The sequence below is a fragment of the Solanum lycopersicum genome, chromosome 6, assembly GCF_036512215.1.
Source record: "Solanum lycopersicum chromosome 6, SLM_r2.1".
In the NCBI taxonomy this organism is placed as follows: domain Eukaryota; kingdom Viridiplantae; phylum Streptophyta; class Magnoliopsida; order Solanales; family Solanaceae; genus Solanum; species Solanum lycopersicum.
This window is the reverse complement of record NC_090805.1, coordinates 47200989-47227596: the sequence shown is the minus strand read 5'-3', so window position 1 is coordinate 47227596 and position 26608 is coordinate 47200989. Positions and strand designations below refer to the sequence as shown.

At 28.5% G+C, this 26608-nt stretch overlaps 3 protein-coding genes across 4 annotated transcripts; all 3 read right to left on the bottom strand.

Moving 5' to 3' along the window:
* Positions 1 to 6967: 6967 nt before the first annotated feature.
* On the bottom strand, positions 6968 to 10187 carry LOC101248211 (basic helix-loop-helix protein 80-like). Its single transcript, XM_010324206.4, has 8 exons — positions 9810 to 10187; positions 9346 to 9519; positions 8646 to 8711; positions 8330 to 8398; positions 8108 to 8194; positions 7819 to 7935; positions 7315 to 7449; positions 6968 to 7222 (listed from the first exon to the last, which is right to left on the bottom strand). Exons 1-7 carry the CDS (start codon positions 10056 to 10058, stop codon positions 7342 to 7344), a joined length of 870 nt encoding a protein of 289 aa, XP_010322508.1. The 5' UTR covers positions 10059 to 10187; the 3' UTR covers positions 6968 to 7222; positions 7315 to 7341.
* A 9558-nt stretch (positions 10188 to 19745) lies between these two features.
* Positions 19746 to 22018, bottom strand: LOC101248493 (mitochondrial phosphate carrier protein 3, mitochondrial-like). Its single transcript, XM_004242094.5, has 6 exons — positions 21601 to 22018; positions 20733 to 21094; positions 20589 to 20632; positions 20285 to 20499; positions 20075 to 20199; positions 19746 to 19959 (listed from the first exon to the last, which is right to left on the bottom strand). Exons 1-6 carry the CDS (start codon positions 21898 to 21900, stop codon positions 19917 to 19919), a joined length of 1089 nt encoding a protein of 362 aa, XP_004242142.1. The 5' UTR covers positions 21901 to 22018; the 3' UTR covers positions 19746 to 19916.
* A 673-nt stretch (positions 22019 to 22691) lies between these two features.
* LOC101267815 (uncharacterized) lies at positions 22692 to 26218 on the bottom strand. 2 transcript variants are annotated; one of them, XM_019214602.3, is made up of 8 exons: positions 26076 to 26218; positions 25862 to 25964; positions 25296 to 25375; positions 24869 to 25192; positions 24559 to 24635; positions 23763 to 23793; positions 23615 to 23683; positions 22692 to 22959 (listed from the first exon to the last, which is right to left on the bottom strand). In XM_019214602.3, exons 1-8 carry the CDS (start codon positions 26148 to 26150, stop codon positions 22882 to 22884), a joined length of 837 nt encoding a protein of 278 aa, XP_019070147.1. In that variant the 5' UTR covers positions 26151 to 26218; the 3' UTR covers positions 22692 to 22881. The 2 variants fall into 2 exon arrangements, with proteins under 2 accessions (XP_019070147.1, XP_010322509.1); XM_010324207.4 differs by having other exon boundaries at positions 22692 to 22963; positions 26076 to 26209.
* Positions 26219 to 26608: the final 390 nt, after the last annotated feature.

Sequence of the window (26608 nt, the reverse complement as noted above, 5' to 3'; positions counted from 1 at the left end):
TTGTGCAAGAATGATGTAATATACAACTCTATTTAAGTCACCATTATTATATTGTATCAAAAAAATTACTTATTACAAGTCTATTTAAGAAAAAAAAAAGTATAAAATTTGTGTAAATATAATTTTCAAGAGTGATAAAATATTAGACTGTAATCTAATATTAACGATATCAAAGAGAATAAGTTGATCCATATCGAGAGAGTATTAGAATAATTTAAGAGATAAGGCAAACGTAAAGTCATGAGAGAATAAAATAGATCCATATTATTACGACTTTAATAGACATGAGATGATGATCAAATTATTTATTCTCTTGTTTTTATTCTTCAAAAATTATTTCAAGTGATGAGGGGAATGTCAAACAGACAGCTTGCTACATATGTGTCAATTTTTGGGAGTTTTAAACATCAAGAATATCAACAACTCATTATGAATGTAATTAGTCAATATAGAATATAGGGCTGTAAAAAATTGAATTAAAAATCAAATTAAATTGTAAATTGAGTTAAATAAAAAAAAATATTAATTTAATTTGATTTGGTTTGGTGTTAGAAGAAAAAAACTCGACTAGGATTGATTTGATTTCAACTAAAAAAAATCAACTTGAGATCAAATCAATCCGACATCATATGTATAATTTTAAAATTTTATTTTATACGAAAAAATTCTTACGTTGATATAATTTTAAATATCTCTTATACTTTAGTAAGAATTCTTAATGATCTAATAAGATTATAGTCTATACATGTTAATAATTATAATAAAGTTTAAATAAAAATTAAATTTATAATACCTGATCTAATTTTACTTTCTTTTAATATTTAGTCATGTAACTAAATACTTACTAAACTTATTTTCGCATGATTTAGTACTATAAATTACGATCAATTTCATTATGACTTATTAATTTGTAATATTTGTTTTACGCGGTTTTATTATTATTATTATTATTTTTTAGGATGTTTTAGTGTCATTAATTATATCATTTGTTATTTTCTTGAGAAATAACTTAGATAGTTGCATTTTGATAGGACTAAAGAAATGTTTTATGAATATTTTATCAAAAAATCGGAAAATCCAAAAAAAGTTGAGAACCCCGAATTTTATTAGTTTGGTTTGGTTTATAAATTTAAAAATCTGACACAAATGATTTGATTTGATATTTAAAAAACCCGAACAATCCGATTATGTACACCCCTAATAGAATATATATATATAGTTCAACTAGAAAGATCATTACTATTTTAAGAATTACTCATCTTAAGTACATTTAACGTACCATAAATACAATTATTATATAATTTAAATCAAGCCTTTTTGAAGAATAATTTGTTATACTAGTTTGCATGAAGAGATATGATTCTTGATATAGAACAATTGAATATTTGTGAAAATTAAAGGATTCTAAGAACTACTAGAAAGAGATGAGAAGCAAGACAATTGGAAAGGGAATGAGGGAATATATACTCTTCATAACAAAAATTTATAATTCGTATTTTCTCATTCATCTTCTTTTTAACTAGTTGTTAATTGAGTCCGATCCTACATCAACCTTTGAGAAGGCCTTACGATTTTATTGCTTCTTCTCGGTCCAATAACTAATTATGCGTTACCAGTGTAGACGGTTCATAACATGATATTCTTGAGTTTACAAGTTGATTTGATAATCAAAATATGCCTTACGTATTTTATTACTCCCATTCATTAGTTAATGTCTACCTCGTTTTCTCTCAAAGTCAACATCTCTATTTCGTATGGCTGGTCCCTAGCACAAATAAGAATATGTTCGTTTCTATTAGGGATAATTAATTGATTCATTCATCATATATAATATATATAAATATAAAATTTCAAATAAAGAAGAACTACACGTGGTAAATCTTGTCAAGAGGTATTAAGGTGCGTGTCATTTTATATTTATCAGATCACTTAAAAAATAAAGAAAAAATTATATGAAGTAATACATTTTTAAAAATAATTATCGATTTTAGCGACATATTGTGATAAATCTATAATATGTATTAAAAGTGAATTATGTATGCAATATATTTGAATTATAATTGTTTTTGAAATATATTATGTTTATTTGGTAAAAAATTGTCACATTGTATTATAATTGTATTAAAATGTGTGATAGATGTATTATCAATCATTAAAACTTGTATTATATTTGAATAATAAATTTATCGTTGTTATATCTATTAAACTTGTATCGTAAATGAATTAAAAGTGGTCAAGTGAAAAAAAAAATGTTATTGCTATGAATGCTAAACATTTTTTTATTATAATATATTTACATAAGTATCCCAAAAATAAATCTAATAAGTATTCGTGTATAATAATAAATATAATTAATAACTTGCTAAATAAAATAGATGATAAGCAATAAATGATTTAAATACGATAATAGTGTAAGAATTTCTTATAGTGTCGTGCATATAATTAAGTTACAAAAAGAATAATTTTCACCTAGTAGCCAGAGGGTTAGTAGCACTCCTTTATTAGAAAATCACATGGAGTTAATTTTTTGCGAACGTGTATATATATAATAGATGATGAATATTCTACGTAAAAATCTTGTCCAACCATATTACCAACCTGCCTATATATATCATGCTTTGGATGAGTCATTAATAAGAGAGCCCAAGTAGAAATTAAAGATTTTGTATGAAATAAGAATATGATAGCCAAGGATGACTATTACCTGATGAAAATATGTTTATGTAGGATTAATTTGATTATGATCTCATCAATTAATCCTTCAAAAATGATTTTAATTAGGTTTAGTTTCATCCTTAGGCTAATTAATCAGAGAGGCTCATGCAGAAATAAGTAAAGATTGATTGATTAGGATCGAAAGAGAGGTCTTTTAAGAAGATAAAGAGCCTATTTTGATAGCCAAGGATGACTGGCCTAAATTCCCATTCAGGAGCAAATATACTCCGTTTAAAAAAAAAAATATTTCTTTCCTGTATGATTTTTTTGACGGTCATCCGAAGTTATCAAAAAAGGCTATTTTTCGTCATGCAAGACCTTTATCTTTCATGCACATGTATACATTCCATGTTCATCAAGTTTGAAGAGATTCGATCTAAGAAAAAATACGAAAAATGATCAAGATTGATAGGTACGTACTAGATCAAATGTCATTATTTTCGTTACATGAGTAATTGATATATGTTCAACGAATGTGCAAGTTTATTCTTTTTATATTTATTATTATTTAAGAAACGTAATAAGGGAAAAAATGGATAAATAATATGAAACAAAGAGAGCGTGGTAGACCAACCTCGTGAACATGCAGAGGATGAAGGGAGGATGGGTGCTTTTGGAATTCACCAAAGTATAAATCTTGATTTAGCTTGACGATTGACTTTTATGTGTCACTTGCAATCAATTTGGTCCTTTCATATTTAATTGATGCTTGTCGTGTATCGTTCGATTAATTGAACGTAAGGGGTTTATTTAAATTCAATTTTTTAATTAAAAAAATCATTTGGAAGTGTTTGGTAAGAAGGAAATATATTTTTATATGATAAATTATAAGTGGATTTTTTATATTTATATTAGACATATGTTATGAAAGCTTGAAAGTGAGGGGGTAGGGTGTGTTCCATCGATGTGGAATACCATTGGTAAAGTTTAGTTTTCGTTAGCTCTATTGGAAAAGACATTTTTGGGAGGACCAGAACATTAGAGAACAATTTTTGCAGCAGTAAATGTTTGTATTTTAGGAACATAACACACACTCACTCCATTCCAAACTTTAATGTTGTTATGTAGACACATTTGTTTCCTCTTGCCTTCTCTCCTTTCTTATTTTGGTTGCACTTGAAAAAAACAGCCAAAAATCATCATCGGGAGGTCACAATTCAAGTCTTATAATAATGTTTTGCACAAATATAAGGTAAATCACATATTATCGATATGCTTCCACCACTATTAAAATACTTTTTTCCTATTGATCAATATAAGGATGAGCTCTTCATCCTTCATGCAACCCAAGGTAGTTTAGACAAAGTTTATTTTTATTTTTGTTGTAATAATATATATATATATAGATCAACACTGCCTATAATTTGGCTTTGAACTATAAACATGTATCATGAAAGGTTCAATTGTATACTGTCACTATTAGACTTTATGGTTTAAAAAAAAAGAAAATCAATGCTAAAAAAGCACACATATAATTAGTATTATTGGGACTAATAGACCTTCTCTAGAATTTGGACAAGTATACCTTAATTTAATCACAAGGGGATACCACCTTATTAAATATCAGTGTCATCTTTACCCTTTCTTTATTGAAATACAAGACATCTAACCCTCTACCCTAAAAAAACAAAACCTCCTATCTCAAAGTCCAAGATATCTAACCTCCTACTCTAACAAAAAAAATCTCCTAACCTAATCAGATATCTCATATTTAAATTTTAATTTTTTAAACTTCTCTTTAAATTAATTAATTCACGAGATACGTACAAAATATCTATAGTTAACTGGTTTTATATCGTCACATTAAAAAGTTGTGGTGGGACCAAGTCGGTTTGGCCCTTAGGCATGAGGTGCAACACTTAAGAGAGGACCACCCACAGACCGACCTAGTATGGGGTTTGAAAATGAGAGTTTGATAATTGCCCATATACACCATGTGTCTTCTTTCATCACATGCAACTCCTTATCCCTTTCATATTTCAGAAACTTAACCAATAAAACTATCGTTCTTTTATATAAATTAATATTATAGTTTATATATCTGAATTTTAGTTTCTCTATGATCAATAAATGTCACGCAACACAAATTGAATGGTTTCAAATGGACAAGAAACATTAAATTTGACCCAATATGTTTTAATTTGTCTTCTTCTTCTTCATGATGATGATGATGTCTCCAGTATTGAATGTATTCGTTGTAGGGGAAGGAGGGCCACGTCTCATTAATGGAGTGTTCGCCTGGTCCTTACGTATAAAAAAGTATTTTACAAGAAAAATTATAGCAGAGTCATTAAATTTTATTTTATATCAATAAAAGTCATTAATTTTTTTTTGGAAAAAGACTTTCAATTGACTAACTCTTTTTTTGGTAGGAAAAAGTTTAGAACTCTATAAATATAGACATGTTTCTTCGAACTTAATCAACATTTACATTTTACGATGTAATCTTAATGACTTTGAGAGTTTTGGTTACGGGTAGAATTCGTGGGTCACAAGCTTAATACGTTACCACTTGTGTGAACCTCCTATGTATTCCGAGTGCATTGGTTGAAGTAATTTCTCTCTGTATTTTGTACTCTCATATTTATAGTGGATAACTCATCTCCTTTGTGGATGTAGGTCGATTGACCGAACCACGTTAAATTGTGACTTTTGATATATTTCTCGTTTATCTTCTTACTCGTAATCTTTCAAAGTTTGCTTTGCTAGCTTCCACATTTACGTCTACTTTTATCGTATTCACATATCATTTAAACAATTTTAAGAAATTGCATCTAATTTTTTTATTTTTTATTTTTTGAAATTGCATCTAATGAATTTCCTTAATAGAGGGCTTGATGGGGTTGGAGTTCGTGGGCGGGTGGGGTGTCACCACTCATTGAATAGTACTTTATTTCAATTACTTTATGAGTTTTTTTTTTGGGTAAGACTTAATATTAAATAATATTTTTTTAGTTTTTCGACAAGCATTCGATATTTATATTAAAATTTAATTAATTTTGAATTTATGTTGAGATAGATAAAATGCTCTTTAATAAGGATAATTCCTTACCCAAGAAGACTTAAAGTTAATACCTATGATTAAGAATAAAGAAATATTTATCAATAACCAATTAAATAACACTTTATTTATTTTATTTTAAGAAGCCAAAGCTAGGTGTCAAATCCTAATAACTGGACATTTCTATAATTTAGTTTGGTGGTACTAATTGTTGTCTGATGATTAGTTGATATAGTATTAAAGATTGAAAAATCTTTCATTTGCTTTGTTGTTAATAAAACAACTTAACCATGATTAGCTAGGTTTGTTGATTAAGTGACTATTTCAACATGGCCTAAAACAGTCTTGTATGTCTCCCATTAACAAAAAAATATCATGGAATGTCTCTATAAACCACATATATACTTGTTAACTACATTGGAGGCAAGTGCAGTTGGCACTTTAAATTATTTGATCTTATCACTCAAGTGTCATCAAATGAGCAACATATTGTTTGTTTTCCACAAATCTCATCTTTGTGAATTTAATATCTTTGGTCAAATTATTATAAATCGAGTTGTCAAAATAATCACTAGTTCACTAATATTTACATCATAGGTATATTATATATTTTATACCGCTTAGGTATTATCATTTCCAACGCTTGATATACTAACACCATAATATTTTATATATCGAACATCAAACATCGATTATCTAGATCAAATTATATATCGTCCTAAAAACTCTTCAATTTGTATGTCACTGTTTACGTGGAGTTCAATTTGTAACGTACTTCCAAAGAAAAGGTTTCTAATGGGTGGTCAAATGACAGATTTTTTGTCCTCCAGAGATGTACTACTCAACGTTAATATAATTAATAATAAGTAATTTTTCTCCGTCTAAATTTATGTAATATAATTTAATTTGACATAAAAATTAACAAAGAAACCAGTAACTAACAAAATTTTCTTATTGAAGGTATTTTCTTAGAAGCTTTGGTATTCTGTATTATTTCTGTTTAATATGATTAGGGAAATTTGCATTTTTTATCCTTCAAATAATCATTAATTTTATTTTTGATATTTTATTAATATATGCAGTTTTAATTCCCCTATAATTGTGAATCTTCACAAACTTATATAACGAATTAAATTATGTTAAAGTTTTGTATGGTTAGTCCACCCATATCAATATTCTCAAAACATGTTAATCCTTTCAAATTAATTAGCCCAATCTGTTCATTTGACACGTCTAATACGAAACAACAAATAAGAAAATACTACTATTTATTTACTGGCATTATGAAACAATACACTTAAATTCTGTCTACAATTACTCAAGTTCCTAATTTATTACATAGAGACAATGCACCAGAAGTTGCAAATCTGGGAAGCCAGATAATTGGACAAAAACAAAAGTATGTCCACATGAAAAATCTCCTATATTTCACTTTTCTTGAATTATCATATCCATCCCATCCATAGATCTCTCACATCAATGATTTTGGCCAAAAAAAACAAATTACTGTGCACAGAAATGTGTCAAGTCAATACCGAACAAATAAAATAAACGATTGAAAGGAGTAATAATTAAAAGGAGAGTGATGGATAGCTCACCAGGTGTTGTGTAGGGCAGGTTTCATATTAATGGAAAGGGACACTCAAGTTGTTGTTATTACTGATCAATTCTGAATGATTAATAATCATCTTTTGTCTTTGGTCATCTACACTCCATAATACATGTCCACTACCCTAAAAACATATTTGCCCATGTTAGATATATATATATATATATTATTTCTAAACAAATCTCCATCATATTATATATATATCATACACTTCTTAAAAAAAATGTGAAAACAATAGTACAATACTATGTCAAACGGGTGGTGACAATAGATCAATCTTTATCAGTGTCTTTTAGGTTTTTGTCCTATTAAACAATACTTCTTCCGTTTCAATTTGGTTATCATACTTTTATCAGTTCATTTAAAATATCTTTTCCTTTATAATATCAAACATTCAAAAGTCTGTGTCAAGTTAAAATAGGACAAATAATTTGAAACAGAAAGAATATTATAACGTATATATGGATATATTAATTATTTTACTATTGAATACCTGAGAAACGGAATTTGGTAGATGCAATTGTTGAAACATAAGTGATGTTGAACTATCCAAGTGAGGGTAGTTACTAGTTGTGTTCTCTAATAATGGTCCTTCCAAGCCACTCCAACTCTGATTATAATTCAAATAGAAAAAAAAAAAGATTTAGGTTAATAGACATATCTTTGTGTCACGAGATACTGTTTCGTTTTGTTTTACTTGATATGTATATAGAAATTTAGGTTTAAATATGGTTTAGTTATTTAAATATCGACACAGCTTACAAAAATTTCTGCATACGTACCTGATCAGGTTTGACCATGAGAGCATCTAAGTCCATGCCAAAGTCATAGTACATGGGGTTCAAAGAAGCAAGCTTCATGGATAAAAACTGAAAAATTTTGAACACGATAAAGATGTTTTAATCAAATAGATTAATTACTCATTTCCCTTTTCTCTATTTTTTTAAAACTAAAAGTCAAATAATAAATAATTTATAGATGGTTAATTTATTTCTTTTTCTTACCTCAACTTGGTTTTGCAAAGACTGGACATAGTTGATTATCTCATCCAACATAAGGGCCTTCCCAGTTACCTGATTTCAACGATGCCACGTTAAACGTTGGTCTAATAATAAAATAGAAGTTCCACTATAATTTTGACGCGTTTTATTCAAATTTCTCTTGAATTATTAATAGTCTTAATTACCCCTATAAACTTGGCTATTATACTAAAACTAGATAATCGATGGGCAAAGTAATCTGAATAAAACACGTCAAGTTTAGAAGAGTATATATATTCTACAAAAAAAGGAAAGACAAAAGTGCTGAAACTTGATCTACCTTGTCACAACCTGGAACAAGTGCTTGCAATATCTTCATCCTTTCACTTATTTTCTCTCTCCTCACCTGAAATTATGTCATAAAAATTTTCAACTAATAATTTTAAAATCCAGAATACTAATATGGAAAGATAACTAGAGGTAGACATGATTTGCAATAAACTTAGTTATATACACTATTTGGGTAAAAACTATATTGTAATATGACATTAATCTACTACTATAATACTTCCTCCGTTTTAAAAGAATAATTTCTTTTTCTTTTTAGTCTGTTTAAAAAAAATTATTGTTTTCTTTTTTCAGTAAAATCTTAATTTCAGCTTTCCACATGACATGTTTAAGGCTACAAGATCAAAGAACAATTTTGTACATTGGACCTAACTTTATTTTAGGACCACGAAATTCAAAAATTTCTCTTAAACTCTTAAATTCCGTACCAAATTAAACCAGTTCATTCTTTGTGAAACGGATGGAATATAATTTATGAATAGGTTACACAGACAATGTGTATAACATAGTGGAGACTCTAAAAAAAATGTGGCGCAATGAATTAAACTGCTTCTCTCTTTGCTAGAGGTGTCAGGTTTGAACTTGGGATACAAATTTTATTTTAAAAATGTTATAACTTCAATGCTGATATCGGACACTCATACAAAGATAAAAAAATAAGAAGATTAATTGTATAGTAGAAAATTAGTTACCCTTTCAGCAAGACTGTGACTGTCAGTTGCCTGGCCCCTCCTTGCTCTAACATGAACATATCCTGTAGGGGCCTCTTCAGGGGCTTTCTTCTTATTTTCCTTTGTTTTTTTCTCTCTTTTTACATTACCATTTCTTTTCTTTTGCCCTTTCCCATCATCACCGTCTCTTACATTCTAACAAATCATAAATAATAATTACCACTTCATCAAAAAACAAAAAATTCAATCTATAAAACTTTGAACTTCATATGCTCCCTCTGTTTGTATTTATTTGTCTTATTTTTTACTTGAAAGTTGAAACAAAGTTAAAAGAACAGTAAATAATACTTTTAAATGTTATGGTGTCGAATTAAAAATGCACAAAAATATATCTTTGGTCTTACATTATTACACATATCACGTGAAAAGTTAAAATTTAAGATTTGTGACCTTTACAAAACAAAATAATATTTAAAAAGAATTACCTTAGATTGAGTAGAGCAGAGGGAGGAAGAATTGGTTTTGTTTGTCACATGAGAAGGTTCATTATGGCTAATTTCATGAACATTATTACTCATATTGACAGAAAGCTCTTGCAAATAAAATTGAGAAACACAATTTGGTAGTGTACTACTACTTGTTATATTATTGTTTGGTTCCTCAAAAAAACCAGACATCTTAATGGGCACATGAAAAACAGAATCTACATGAAAAGAGTTACTATTAGCTTCCATTGTTTTTGTGGAATTTTATAATGATCAAACACAAATATATTTAGATACCAGGCAAGGCAAAAGGAGAAATAAAAGGGAAAAATAAAATATTAAATGGATTATGAGGATTATAAAATGTCATAAAAAGGGAGTCAGGTTTATATAATGATGAAAGGGATATCCTGTATAGCACATTCCAATGCAGTTTCTCTGCATTTGACTGGTCTTATCTGTATTGACTTGGGAGAAGCTTGATGATAACATGTGGTCTCTGTATAAAAAACGTTGAAGCGATAAATATTTCTTTATTTTTAATTGATTAAATATCTGTGTTGAAATTTCTCCGTGTATAAAGTCTTCTTTTTTTATGACAAGTTTTACTTTTAATATGAAATTTTAAATATAATATCTAGATTTAATCGAATTCTAATAAAAATATCAAGTAAAAAATTAATAAAAATATATTTTCTGTGAGTTTTATTTTATATGTCTTAATTTGATCTGATTTCAATTTTGAACTTAAACGTTAGGAAGCAAAATTTTGAATTTAAAGTAAAAATTCAATAAATATAGAAAAGGATGTTCTTTGATAAAGAGACTAGAAAGAAAACTAAAAGACAAATAAGTTTGAATTACACAATACTATATACAAACAAAGTCTCTTGTCCTTTTGGAACTATTCTTTTAAATTCTTGCTTCAACTTATAACTATTACAAGTCATATAATAATGTTGTTAAAACAGTAGAAGCATTTATTTAGAATAAGTAGTTTTTGTTAAATATGTTATCTGCATACTATGTTATTTTGTTCATGGTATAGTATAAATTGATGAGAGTTAAAATAAAGTTAACGTCAAGCTGAAGATTTGAAGACAAATTTTAAAGTTTAAAAGGTTCAAAATTAGTTTATATATTCTATTTATTATTGTATTAGCATATACATGTATAAATTATTATTGTATTAGCATATACATGTATAAATTATACGGGAATCTTATGATCCTTTGAACTTTTATTTTTCACATTATTACCTCCTCGCTTATTATCTTATTTAAATGTATAACTAATAATTTTACTATAGTTTACATTTGTTTTTAGACATTATACATATATTGGACTCTAAATTTGGTTTTAAATTTTAACATTGATCTCCAACTTTTATAATGCACAAACAAACACTTTAACTATCCAACTTTTAAATAAATAAATACATGAGTCCTACATGGCAAAATACACGTAGGACACCACGTAAGACCATGTAAGACATGTGTGTCTATTGTTCAACTTTATATAAAATTTTAATGTTTATTTGTGCACATCCAAATTTAAAGAGCATAAATATAATTTAAAGTCAAGTTAAAGGATATATTTATGTATTATGCCTTATTTTTATTTCATTTATCTCTAACATGACAATATAATTTGATAGTAAGTAATTACCATGACTATTTATTGTCACGAACAATAGTACTATATTATTATAACTACTATGTGTCAGATGCTTTTGTGGTCTTCTTTGAGTGTCAATTAATTAGACATGCAAACATTATTGGGGTTATGATGTTTCAACCCAGTTAGTTAAGTGACAAGTCATAAGAGTAAGAAAACAGTACTTCCTTTGATTTAAAAATAGGTTAAAAGCCAAAAGGTAATGAAAAATGGAAGCACAAAAGTTAAATTGGTCAAAGTAAAAGATCAATACATGCCTAAATATGTGGAGTAAGGAATTTTTAAAAATGGTACCGGTTAAATTTAGATTGCGTCGAGAAATCTTGTGTAAAGTATCGAGAAATCTCATAATGAATAAAGTGCCCTCCAACAAAGGCGATTGATTAAGTTTCCAAGAGACTTGGATATGAAACCTCAAGTTAAGAATGAGAAATACTTATCACTTCAACATAACTCTGATTGGTTATACTAATTCAAGTTTATTGTGAAAAAACATACTCCTCACTAGAAAATATCTCACTCGATGTGTATTTGAAAAATAATAATATGTTTTTAAACACCGTTATTTCTTAAATTAAATTATAGATATGCATTCACTAAAACATTCATTACTAAAACTAAAAGTTTTTCACCTTCAACATGATTTTTCTTACTTATTTTTCATCAAATCAGTTTAGTGAAAAATAAATTGCAGAAAATAGATAACACTAAAATAGTGGAAATCTTTATTATAGATTACATTTTTTTCTTTTTTTTATTAATCCGATCAAAATATTCGTATAAATAATCACGAAATATTTTTCAATGAGAAAATAATAATAACTTTTTCTCAAAATATTTTTAAATGAAACACACATGCAGCATTGAACTATTTGTCATTATTAATGTCAAAATACAACTTTGTACACCTAAATTTTGTTGAAGTTAGTACCTTTATCCTTCAAGGATATATATTAGTAGAATCTTTGGAATATATGTTCATATTATATACCAAGTGGCTTTTTGACCCTTATGGATCATTAGTGCATGGGCTTTTATCTCTGTCTTGGTCCAACCCAGCCTACTCCTAATATTCATTAGCCTTTGAAATGTGAAATATGTTTTGAATTTTGATAATATCGATTCCCACCTAACTTTAGCCTTGAGGAATATGTTATTGAGTTATGTCGAACTCGTAACGAGTGCTCTACCTTATTCAATTCTCAATGAAATGAAAATTAAAGTATCCAATCAAATAATCTATTAAGTTTCTTCATCCGTTCGTGTATGTAATTTTGATAGCATTGATATTTTCAAATGTCTATCACTCAAAAAAATATCTGGCTATATAATATAAAAGTGAATCTATAATTATATTAATAGTACCTCATAATTTTTCTTCGTGACAAATGAAATGATAATCATTGTTGTTTTAATGACTTCTTTGGTGCATATAAAGAGGGGAAAAGAACATATAAATAGGGATTAAACTATGGGTGGCAAAATTAATTCATAAAATTATAATCTGCTTAAGTCGTTTTATGTTTGAGTGGAATAATAACATATTAATTATTTTATTAACTCAACTCATTTAGTTAAAAAAGACATTTTTAAAAAATTGAATAAAAGAATTAGTGACTTATTTACTAACTTAATCTATTTTGAATTCTCAATTTCATTTAGATTTACCCGTTTTGACACCTATTTAAATCATATAATAAATGATATCTAGTGTCAAAGTTAGAAGCTGGATGCCAGATACATATAATTGACCCATAGTAAACACACCAGCCTTTCCCTTTTTTTCTGAACTTCTTTTAATCATTTATATAGTTTCCAAAAACCCACCTACTTTCATCGAATATTCCTCTATTTCTAATTTCATTTCAAATAGTAAAAAAAGGAAATATAGAATAAAGAACGAAATGATATAAAAACATATTCCATAGGATATATATTACAAAAATCAAGATAATAATGGATTCAGTTGAACGCGCAGCATAAAAACAAATAACAACAATTCAAATAAATAATTATCTCTTTTTAAAATGAATCATTTCGTTTGGTTCTTTGTTGACTCGATGTTTATATATATCACTTACGTAAATAGGTTAAAAATGTACCTTAGTGAATTGTTCATTTGAAATTCATGTTTGAGACCCAATGGATAAAGACATCAAATGTCATTTTCTTCCATCTAAGAAAAATTGATAAAGGAAAGTAGAAATTATTCATTAATTAGTCAGAAAAGAAGTTGGACTTTTACAGCTTTTGGTTGCAATAATCCGTTGTAATCTGGTTGGCTAAAATGCCCAGTTCCCACTCAAAAACTCGAAAATAAATATGAACTTTTATCATAAATGGTCTTTCTTAATGCTATTGTATTTGAAAATTAAAAGAAAATGTGGAAATACATATTATAACGATAGTTTTTAAAAATTTATCTAAATTGTTTTTTTTCTTAGTTTGATATCTAAATTACTGAAGATGTAAGTTTCACATGTAAACTAATCGCTTATTAATTTGACAAATAAATTAATAGTCTTTTTCTTTTTTTTCTTAGTGCTGACTCTGTTATAACACTTTTATCATAGTGTGTAATACATTTTTTCCTTTATTCAAAAAAAAAATATCATATTACACTCACACAGACAAAACATTTCAAAACAAAAATTAAATAAATTATTAATTTTAGTTAAAATTAGAAATTAAAAAATTATATCCCAAAAAAAATATATATATTTTTTTATAAAATAAAATATAAAATATTTTTCTTACTCCATCGTCATCCTTCCGCTCATCGTAACACCCCCACCCCAGGCCCCTTCATTTTTTTAAAAATAAAAATATTTAATTTTTTCTTACTTCATCCCCCTCGATGACACTGAATATGAGTTTCCTTACGAATTTCTATTCTCACCAATTAAATCTAACAAACAAAATTCAAAATATTTGACGGAGATCAAATATATCCTCTTTTGATAAATTTAAAAATTTTAAAATTACTCAGATAATACTTAAGACCCTGTTTTAAATTTAAACCTACTTAAAAGGGACAAAATGAGAGAGCAATTCTTTTGTCATTTTCTTTTAATTACGATTTATTGGAGAAATTAATAACAAAAAACATTTTATGCAAAAACTGCATGATATAATGCCAAAGCAGTGATGAAAGATATTTAATTAAATTTTGATCCATCGTTTTTCCTTAGTAATCTTTGACACGTGTTATTTTATTTTATTTTGGCTAATATAAAAGTTTCTTTCTTTATGTCACATCTAGTAAAGGAATTAGGAGAATCTTACCAAAAGTTTCTTAAGAATAATACAGTTCATTTTTTTACCTTTCCAAGTCATGTAGCTCGTGTGATAAAAGCCTGGAAAACCTTTTACATTGTATAATTTAACATATGATTTATATTTTTTTAAAAACTTATGTTGTTAATTATTGTGCTTAGCATAATATAAATTTACATTATATATATATAAAAAACCTAGTGTTAATATTATTTTACACCGCTGCTGTTCGTAAGGCATCAGATAGCATCAAGATTTTCATTGTGAAGATTCAAAAAATAAAGAAGAATTCAATGAAAAAACTATTCTAATTTTATATATACAATGTAAATTTTTCGTTTTATATATATTTTTAGTTAAAATTTTTATCTCTGTCCATCCGTTTGTGTACCTAAAAAGTTTTGGAACCCAATATTTAATGAGTTGGTTTATTTTGGATCTTAGCTGTTCTATAAATGTATGCCAAAAATAGATAATATTTTTAATTATTGATGTATAAACGAATATTGGGTTTCACCAGTAAACGAAAATCATGCACGAACGTTACTTCCTTTTTTGGTATTAAGCATGTTTTTCCAGCTAATTTTGTGTAAATATTTGCTCTGACTATATAATGTAAAGGGAATAAAAATTAATTAATAGTGCAACGTGATTTCTGCTTAATTAGCTACTGCTAGGACTTTGCTTTTGAATAATCTATCGAGCACGCCTCCTATAATTATTAGGAAAATATATTTTTTATAAGGAAAGAGGGTTAAAAATGTCTTCATACTTGTGAAATGAATAAAAATATTTTTTTTGTTTATAGGTTAGTTTGAAAATAGCCTCGTCAATACCTGATTCATAAATGTTCAAGCAGTAAATACTTTGGTCCAAACATGTCTTTATTGTTATTTAGTGACAAAAATGTTCATTTTCAAAACAAACATATTATTTATATTCTTTCTGACACGTATTTTTTTTTATAATATCTTTTTAAATTAGAAAATGTTTATCCTACTTTAATTCAGAAAAAAAGTAATTTTTGTTATCGTTATATGACTTAAAATTAGTGATGAATATACTATATTTTTAAATATATGACATATTTTATTCGTCGAAAGCGTATATGAAATTATTCTATTTTAATTGATAAAATGAGATTAGGAAGAAGAAAAAATTCCTATATTTTATTTGTTAAATAAATTTCAAAAGAAAGAAATAACATATTTATTCAGAAAAGGGCATTTTCAACCCATTTAGCATCTATAAAGACATTTTTAGATCAAAATATTCACGATAAAGATATTTTTAAATCAAATATATTAATCATCATTGAGCCAAACAGTAAACAGAGAGTTTTTGACTCTTTTGTAACCTTCATTAGGTCAGTGTTGTGTACAAGTGCCCTGTTATCAAAATAAAACAAAAATAATATTATGCCAAAGACTTAGATATGAGTATATTTTGTTGACTATACTATATTACTATTAACAATGATTAATTAAACCCAAAAACTGCTTAGTACGACTAATTCACTTTGTACACACGGTTTAACTTATGATTTTTCACAAAAAAATATCCTCAGTATTTTATAATAATATATACCATGTTATTATAAAATTTGAAATACTTTGCACAACATATAATAATCATGGTACTAAAATGTATTTGCTTAGAACACCCTTCGACTGTTCTATTTTTTTCTTTTTTTTTGTAGATACGGCTCTAATCCTTTCTAATACTTGGTTCAGAATTTATTTATTTATAATTTGGAATTCTAAGCTTGTTAAGTCTCTTAATTAGTCAGGATTAATGAACTGGATGCATAAAGCAAAGAAATAGAACAATATTTGAGAAAGAAAAAATATTTGAGACGTGTTATTACTTTCATTTATGAAACACATATAAATATTGATTTCATTTAACAACAATTAATGATTGTCATGACTATTTTATCATATTATATGATTATAGTAAGTTGAGACTATTTTATCATATCATCCTTATTATTTAGTGTTAAATATTAGGTTTTAAAAAACAATTTGAAAAATAAATAATTATTGTTAAAAATAAAATATAATTTTTTTTGATATATTAAAAATGACGAATAGTTCATTTTAAAATAGAAAGAAGTAAAAGCTAAAGGATGTAATAATAATTTTCCATAAAAAGATTAAAAAGTCATTAACATTGATACTAAATTCTAAATTGAATAAAGGACACATAAGAAACACGTGGTACCAAAATCAAAGGCTTTATACTTATATTCAATATTTGAGGCGGATTCACTGGTTTTGATACGAAAGCAATTTCGTAATTTCATCGTAAAAATGACTTTCGTTTTTATTTATATGATATTGTTTGATTTAATATAATTTTTTAAATAAAAATAATTTAAAATTAATAAATTATAATAAATTTTAGATATTTATATAATTATAAATCATTTTATTAATAGACTTAAAAGGAGAAATTCAAAGTCGCTTTGTGAGTCCATTTTTACTCACTGTGTTTGACTTGATAGATGATACACTCTTTAAGGAGCAATATATAGAATTATAATTTTATTATATATCACATTTTAAATATAATTAGTTCAATGTTTTGAAAAATGCTCTGAGAAATGATTATGGTAATTAATAGTAGGAGTAAATTAAGAACTAAAGTTACATCTACTTTCAATATACTGGAAAAGTAAAAGTGATTAAAGGGAGTAAACTGTTTCTAATTATAAAAATGTGGTACATATATTGTAGAAGTAAAAGTGAATGAAGGAAGTATTCTTTTTGTGATATACTATAGATAGATAGATAGATAGATATTTATATAGAAAAGTCATGGTAGGACGACTATGACTATGAAGAGTTGTACAATGAGAAAAACCAATTGTACTATGTACTTACTCTTGTCTTATTCTCTCATCAATAGCCTTTAAACACGTGTAATAATGTGAGTTCATTCTCTTTATATCATTATAAATTTACTATCTATTGTAAATTTTAAATTCTCAACAATTATTAACTTCATTCATATATTGTGCATCCCATTTATTTTTCAATCTTCAATAAAAAAAATTTACATGCCTTATATTTAGTCTTCAAAATATAAAATGAAGTTAGTTTTTACAATAGTACAATTTTAAAAATGTTTTTAACTATAGAATTTATCATTTTGGCAATTTTAGAACTCAAAATTTAAAATAAAAAAGAAATTTAAACATTAGAATGCAATTTGATAAATTATCAATTAATTCTAAATATTACTATCTTCTTGTCTCAAATAAAAAGGGGGATTTATTTCCCTTTTAAGTAAATTATCTTATTTTCAAAATATTATTATCTTTCATGAACATGCTATATAACAAATTTAAATTTCAAATTTATTTTATATGTAACTGTAGTTCATAAAAGAAGAAGATTATTAAAAGATTTATCAATTGAATCAAGACAGAAAACATACAAACATAACTTATGCTTTGAAATTACATGTAATATCTTTCACTAGAGACATAAATAACACAAATATTTTAAGTATGAATCATATTACCATGATTAAAAAAAAGTAAAACAAATTTTTATCATACTAAAAAGGTAAAATTATAATTACAAAAAATATTTTTATCTATAAATAGAAAAATAAATGTAATTTTATTCGATTTTTTGTTATTTTGACATTAAAAAAATTAATTGAATGGAACTGTAATTGTGCAAGTTGGATATAAAGTTTGTAATAATTTTTAATAAAATAAATTTATGACTTGGCTTTATATATTTATAGTCAATTAAACTTGTCAATAAATTTTATTTTGATATACAAACTACGACTTGTTTTGATGGAATACCTAAACACTTTACACATTTTTATTCAAATTTTGAAGAAAAAAACTTTGTGTGTGAGATTATAAATGCTTATAGATAGTTATAATAACACATAAACATGTCATCTCAATTAATTATATCTACATCCACCAAATTAGAACATGCTTGAGGTTTACCTTTTTTTTTTTTAATTCAGTCTAGTACATAAAATTAAAGAAGATGACATATTTATTCCAAAATATATTATAATTTAAATTTAATGTTAATGTCTAACATGATGTTAAAATGAACATCAGATTACATATTCTTTTAATATCAGTCATGATAACTTATATAAGTTATAAGTTATTTTTTAATTTTATAGAAATAAAAAAAGTAATTCAAAGTCTAATGCTCATTATATTCTTTAATTTATTTACGTAAAATATTGAAAATCAATTTATTATTTAAGAATATGACTAAATAACATACAAATACAAATTAAAATCGTATTATTGAACCCGTTAACGGACCTTTTCATATCTAGGATATTATATAATATAATACCACCAAAATATATTAAACCAATATACAATTTTATATATATATATATTAGGCTCTCGAGAGATATGATAAGTATAGCCCTAAATTTAGGTTACTTAAATCAGTAAATTCTGAATGTCATAAGTTTTAAGAAAAAAAGATGGGTTCTTGAAGGTCGAAAATTGAGACAAAAGTTCAAAAATGGTGAACATCAATTTAAGAAATAGACTTGGTCACTATAAAAAAATATTAAACTGTAATTAGTTATTAACTTCATTGCTAATGCCTTCTTAATTATTTTTTTTTGTAGTTAATAATCTTTTTTATCTTGTATTGTTAATCTATATCTGAATAAGATTGAAGACCATTGTTTAGCTATAAAATTTATAATTTAGGAGTTAGAAAGCGAACAACAAAATTTGAAAGCTCCATTGAAAACTACTTGGAAGCTTCGAATTCTAACCCGAACTATGATATACACTATATATACAAGTGATATATAGTGCTACAATAAATTTCAGCTTTGAGTTTCGACTCCAAATCAGTTCAAATCACCACTAATATTCCTCAAATTTTGTATACAGCTTCATCCAGGTATTGTCCCAAGTCTCAACAATCTCCAACCTCTCACGTTCGAAAATTATTAACCAAAATTATCATATGAAAACAAGAAATTAACACATTTTTGCAAATTAAAAATCATCACCTGGAGGATAATATAATAAATCCTCCCAAAAATAAAATCAGATCTTACTACAAAAAGTTGAATAAATGCAAAAATTTCCTAGCAACCAATGCTCAAACTTTTTTGATGGAATCATTACATTATTCTTCACTTGACAGGGGCAGGTGGAGCTGCACCACCAGTCGTTGGCCTGCGAGAAGCAACGGATGTAAACATCATGTAATATTTTTTTTTTAACATTCGTCATATCAAACACACGTTGAAATTAGACAATTGTGAGAGAAAGAAAGGGAGGAGAAACTCACAGTCCAACGAAAACTTTGAAAGAGTCATAGATACCCCATTGTGCTCCAGTGAGTGTACCAATCATGACTATACGAATAGGAAGACCGCGAGTACAAAGACCCATCACACCTAGCTTGTTCACAGCCTGTAATAGACACAATTGCGTTAAAAACGATTCTCAAAGGTACAGCCAAATTAGTATATCATGGAACAGAATTTTGTTAACTCACATCGCCAACAGTTGCACCCTTTGCGTTGTTTAGGAAAGAAACCAGGTTATCAGCAGGGTGTGACACAATAGCACAAAGAATACCAGCTAAATATCCACCAGCAAAGCTCACACCGAGCTGCGTTGATTTACTGCATTGGTCTTTTGGTGTTGGGATGACATTTTTGTAGAGTTGTTCCACAATTGTTTCAAATGATGCAAACTTCATCATGGTGTCTGTATAAATAACCCAATATACAATAATAGGCTGATTATAAGTACTACATAGAGCCAAAACTAGCGCATTTCATGGAATGTAAACTTACACGGAATCTGTCGTCCCCAGAGAGGAACAAGCCCCTTATACAGCCTGTATACATAAAAAAATAAATCAAACAGTGAATCTTACATTAACAAACTATGTAATAATAATAATTCGCGATGAATTTATCAACATAACAAGGTATTACCCAGAGGCTCCCTCAGCCCTAACAAATTTGGGAAGTCCGTCAGACAAGCCTCTGGCAAAACCAGGCTGAGTCTGAACGCGAACTTTGACAGCCTCAAATGGGCAGAGAGCAACATCAGCAATAACTTCAGCAGAAGCAGAACCAGCAAGGAAAATCAAAGTTTTGTACTTGGCAGCATTCTCAGGCCCAGCAAGGTCTGTGTAATACTTCTTGAAATATTCATAGAATCCATATTTGCAAGCTCCCTGGGCGCTGTAACCGAGCAACGTAGGCACCCATCCCCTGAAGAAGCCTCTAGCACCCTGCTCCTTAAGCAGAACACCAAAACCAGAGGAAATGCTCTTGTATTTTGCAGGATCGATCTAACAATTCGAACCACATCATTCATCACATTAGTAACAAACTGACTGACTGGATCTGATGTTAAAAGATATAACACCTGGGCCTAACTCAACCCCAAAAGCAAGCTCAATGAGGGGAGGTTTGTCCAAGTCCACATAACGAGACCAAATTTCCATCTCTCTATATCAATGTACGACATCTTAACATCTGAGAACCTTAAAGAAGGATATACACTGACCGTGTAAAGATACTTTTCATACTTACAGGATACAATTCAATATCTCTTACAAGTTTTGCGATTGTGTAGATATATTTAACACTGTCAACTTACCAGCTTTGTCAAGTAACCTTAATGATCCAAATAATTAAACAAACAAACAACAATTCAATCCTAATTTGGTAATTTAATTCTCTTGTTCTACTTATTAACTTGTTAAACAGAATAGGCAAATTTTTTCTTCGCATTGCTAGACAATTCTACACAAAATGTATACATATAATAAGATCGCGCGTAGATTAAAGGTACCTGCATGTTACACTTGACAAGATCAAGGGGTGTAACAGCCATGTGAGTGAGACCACAACTCATAACACCACCAAAAGTACAAGCACCGTAATAAGCAGGTGAGAACATTTCTATTTTACGTGAAGGCTCTTTTGGTGCCGCAACCAAAACAGGCTTTTTGACAATTGATTCATTACATGGTTGAGATAATGTATTATTAGTAATAATTGTAGATGAAGAGAATGATGATGAAGACGCGGTGTTATAAAGAAAATTGGGGATCAATGGTGTCCGGGAACTAGAATTATCTGTGTAGGCCATTGTGTAGTTAGTTAGACAAGTTGAACACTATGTTGATTAAAGAAGAAGAAAATGTAGTGAAAGATGATGTTATTTAAGGTGTAAGAAGAAAATTAGGACCATTGCTGTAATGGTGGAGAATTGAAGAATCTGCTTTATTATTGAAGCAAGGGCTGTCCATATTTGGCTCCTACCAAAGGTGTCTAATATCTATGGCTTTCCTTTAATTTAATTTAACTCCTTTAAATCTGTTTTTTTTTTAAAGACAATTTAATGCAGGATAATAAATAGACGAGTTGAATTAAATTTGGATAGTGATAGACTAATTTACGAGTCAAGACTTATTCCGCCTGAAGTATGCATGGGTCAAATAACAAATCATAACCCAATAATTGTACTCTTTTTAGAAGGTTAGATCTTTAAGAGTAGTTTTAATTTGACAGAAATTGTATTGAAGAAGATAAGTTTTGTATTTTGAGTTTTGATGTAAAAGTAGTTTTAGGAGATTCACGGTAAGAAATAACGAAATTATAAATTGATTTAAGAATCTAATCAACCAATTGAATTAAAAACATGGACTATCGATAAATATTTTACCAATCGACAAAGTCTACTGATATACTAGTTTGAACGATAGAATAGTTGAAGTGTGCACAAGGTGCACAAACATAAGGTTGGAACAGCTTATATTTTAGGCAATAGAGCTTTTATGCCGGCAGCAACTGCTTTATGTTGGTCTCCGATTAAGACTATACTGGAAAAGCGTTTAAGAAAAGTATCATAATGTATGGAAGAAGCAAAAGACAAGCATATAAAAAGAACATAATGCACATAAAGGTTGTGATAACACAACTTGTCTGGCAAATACATTGGCTAGTTGTCTGACAAAAATGCTCAAGACCTAATAATCTTAGATCAATAACAAAACCAAAACATGATACTACTCTGCAATTTCTATTAAATAATTCACATTATGCTACCTCTTCACAGGTATCAACGTCGTCAAGCTGACATAGGCAAAAACTTTGTAAGATGCTTCACAAACGGACTCCGAATCACCTTGCAGTCATTTATCTTCACCTTCCTTCATTGGATAAAGATTTTAGAGAAAAGGAGGAGATAATTTATGTGTCTCTACTCTCTAGTATGTGATTCTGAAATCCTATATGTTATGCACTTCATATATGTATGCAAAAAAATAGAAGAGAATACTACGGATTACATAGAAATGAACCAGTTGTCAGTTATATGACACAATAACACGCCAATAAGAGATGAACTGTTGTTTGCTTCATCTGAGTCATTCAGTCGTTTTGCATGCATTCAGATTTAATCCACAAGAATATCTAGTACCCAGAAGCCACTTTGTGGGACTATATTGAGTATGTTGTTGTAACGTCTACTCATCTAGTACAACAACAAATATAACATACCCATATATTTCCACAAGTGGGGTCCAGGAAGGTAGAGTGTACGCAGACCTTACCCCTACCTCTCAGAGATAGAGAGGTTGTTTTCATCAGAACAATGTCCGGTAACTTCTTAAATCAAGAAAGTACTCTGTGGAAAATTTTGGCACAAGACTCCTATGACAAAATTGAAGCATTATCAATTGATCAAGTAACCAAATGCATGAAAAGCATGCGTGCTCATGAGATGTCAATCTTATTTCGATCAACACCTTGTATAAAAGAGGACTTCCGTTATTTGATACAAGGAAATAAAGACTGCACACCTGTAATCCATCTTTAGCTTCATAATCAAATGACTTGCAAAGAAGCTCATAATTTGTCTGTAACCCCATCTGCAATAGCAACAAGCAAGATTTAAAGAGCCTAGGCAAATTATGATGAAAACTGAACTATTGCAGACTGTCGATCTACCTGTGAGGGTGACATAGTGGATATCAGGTACCTGCAGAGGTTGACGGGTAAGTGCTATTGGAAATAGCTAGTCATTATAAACAAGTGAACAAAAGCAAATATATCTTGACAGTAATGTAGCAGCTGAAAAAAGAATTTGCTGCAAGAAACTTTTTAAGTTAGAGCTAAGCATATGTTATTCAGTACGGAGAGGAAAAAGCTGAGGAGTAAACTGGAAGTTGATTATGTAACAGGTTAATGGTATATATTTGACAGGTTCCAAAAGAAATCCTCCTGATATAGTTAAATTCCAACATTTTGAGCTGAATTGTTGAATCATCCAATGCACGTATAAGCATGTCCAATACATTAGTTTAACATAACTAGCTCTATGGTAACTCTTCAATACAAGTATAATCTTCATTTCAACAACCAAGAGTTGAAAATACAGAAATTTCCTGTAGCTTCAATAATTTTTGGCCAGCTTCTGCACTCTAGCATGATATGCCACATCTTATGACAAGAGATGACAAACATAGTTAGACTAAGTAGGATATTACTTTTGGGTAATCATACAAATGGAACCAATTACCGTTCAACCAGATAACAGTATGTAAATTTGATTATTACTACATGGAGGATACATAAAGAAAGAGGACAAATATAACAGTTCTCTACAGAAGTAGTAAAACATTATCTACTAATATTCAAGCTGTAGTCACCTAAGCTTATTATATTGATATTTCAACATCATAAACATGTAAATGATATATGCTAAATGCACACAAATTGCTAGTATAACATATCAATAGATCACCTTAGTTTATTCCGATAGAAGTTCATTGCTATCATGTTTGCCTTCTGAACTGTTAGCACCATGGCACTCATTTTACTCTGCAAAGTATTGATAAGCTTTCATTAGCACACAAACATGACAAACATTTCTCTCTAGTGCAAGACTAGTATATTCACGAGTTAAAGAAATGCACTAACAAATTTTCAGCAATGCTGCTGTGGCTAAGTGTTCTCAAATTAATTACTTAGTTTCTCTCCACCATCATCATGTTAGGAATCAAAGTGAAAAAAGAAACATTTGTTATTAGAATGAGCAAAGATTAGTTCATCACCTTCTGAGCAATCAGCTCAATAAGCACCATTAAGAATTTTCCCAGCCCCTTCCCCTGAACACGATGTTCAAGCTGTAATTCATACACATAAAGAACAGGAATTTCTTCCTCGATGGTGAAGCGGTAATGTACAAAAGCCACAAGATGACCTTTATCATCCATACCGTCTGCATTACACCTTTCTTTCTTTGATAATTTGAGCATGTCATCCACATTTGATATCTCATACACAAATATATAACGAGCTTCAGAAGAAACCATCTCCCTGCGCTTCACCTTCTCTTCTACAGGCCACTCTGTTCCATAGGATGCCTCCATATTCACCTGTAAAAGGCCTATACCTTCAGAAAAGAGGAAATATCCCTACGATCATTGATTTGAAGTTGTAGCTAAAACTCGAATCACAATAAGTTAGCCATTTTGCTACCTTGAGGAGATTCTGAATATACTGCTTTACTGGAGAAGAAAGGCTATCTCCGCATCCCGAGTCCAAGTACACAGACAAATCTAATGATCAAATCAACTATACATTACACATACAAAAATTGAATAACGTATAACAGCAAACAACATTATACATAACCAATAAAGGTTGTAGTGTAGGATAGATAGGATTCCTCTACCCTTAACCGGAGGTCTCAAGTTCTAACCCCAAGGAAGTATGCAAAAGTCCCCTCTCCTATGTCACCTCCAATAGTGTACTCGGGTAGATCATATAAAAAATGCTTTAATAATAATATTTTTTTCTTGACCACCGAACATAAGAAAATACATATTTTCGTAGAAAACATTTTCCTTGATACTGAAGACAACCCTATTGACTAAAGTTCTTCCCTTTATGAAAGAAGATGAGTGAATATGTGTAAAAAGGGTAAAAGGGCCTTGTTTTTTTTGCACTAATACAAAGGTAAGACAGAATATGAAGGATTTAACAGATTATGGATTCACCAAAATAATAAATTTATGGATACAAAATAAATAAAAAAACCGAACCCTTTTTCTTGTAATGGCGAAAAGTTGGGAAGGAAGAAAAAAGGTCTTTCTGAGAAACAGCAGCTTTGATTATCTCTTGCACCTTCTTCTTCTTTTCTAATATCTGCCTTCATAAACAAAGTAGATTTAACTGTTCATTATTGCTTTGTTTTACTAAATTTTAACAAACAAATTGATGATTTTGGGGAAATGGGCAAACGTTAGTTTATGTTACCTCTTTCCTTGTCATCTTCTTGTCTCTGTTATTCTTCGATTTCTTGTTCGACTCTGCGCTCTTCTCAGCTTCCATGGCTGTCTACAAGAACATCCTCCAAACTTCCCACTTCTCTTGGAAGGTTATATGTATTTCTATTTTCTACCAACATTTTCGAAACTAGATGCACTTCACTACCCCAAAATTCTTGAAAATTTTAAATCGACCCTTAATATTTTGAAATGTACTCCCTTTTCTCAATTTTGGATTTTGCACCTTCTTTTATATAATGAATAAATATGAGAATATTCAGTATATAAGAATTAAGTAATTAATTTAGAGCATAAATAGGAAAAATAATTTCTTTTTTATATACATTAAAAATAACAAGTAATATCTACTTTTAAAATAAGTATTAGTATTAAGTACTATACTCCAATGTTAGGAGTCTATACAATTTTGTACAGGTCGAATACGAATACAAAATTGATGGTTTCACTTGTAGTCTTGGCATTAACAAGTTTATCGCAACATATATATCAAAATATTGCGAC

Bases quoted from the DNA above. Each gene is read 5' to 3' on its own strand.
- LOC101267815 (XM_019214602.3), bottom strand. From the start codon at position 26,150: ATGGAAGCTGAGAAGAGCGCAGAGTCGAACAAGAAATCGAAGAATAAC. The intron at 23,794-24,558 runs GTGATCTATTGA...CAACCTCTGCAG, and splicing joins TTCTATCGGAATAAACTAAG to GTACCTGATATCCACTATGT. The intron at 23,684-23,762 runs GTAGATCGACAG...TTGCTATTGCAG, and splicing joins CCACTATGTCACCCTCACAG to ATGGGGTTACAGACAAATTA.
- LOC101248211 (XM_010324206.4), bottom strand. From the start codon at position 10,058: ATGGAAGCTAATAGTAACTCTTTTCATGTAGATTCTGTTTTTCATGTG. The intron at 7,936-8,107 runs GTACGTATGCAG...AATTATAATCAG, and splicing joins TCATGGTCAAACCTGATCAG to AGTTGGAGTGGCTTGGAAGG. The intron at 7,450-7,818 runs GTATTCAATAGT...ATATGTTTTTAG, and splicing joins TACCAAATTCCGTTTCTCAG to GGTAGTGGACATGTATTATG.
- LOC101248493 (XM_004242094.5), bottom strand. From the start codon at position 21,900: ATGGCCTACACAGATAATTCTAGTTCCCGGACACCATTGATCCCCAAT. The intron at 21,095-21,600 runs GTACCTTTAATC...TCGAATTGTTAG, and splicing joins TTGTCAAGTGTAACATGCAG to ATCGATCCTGCAAAATACAA. The intron at 20,200-20,284 runs GTGAGTTAACAA...TGTCTATTACAG, and splicing joins AGGGTGCAACTGTTGGCGAT to GCTGTGAACAAGCTAGGTGT.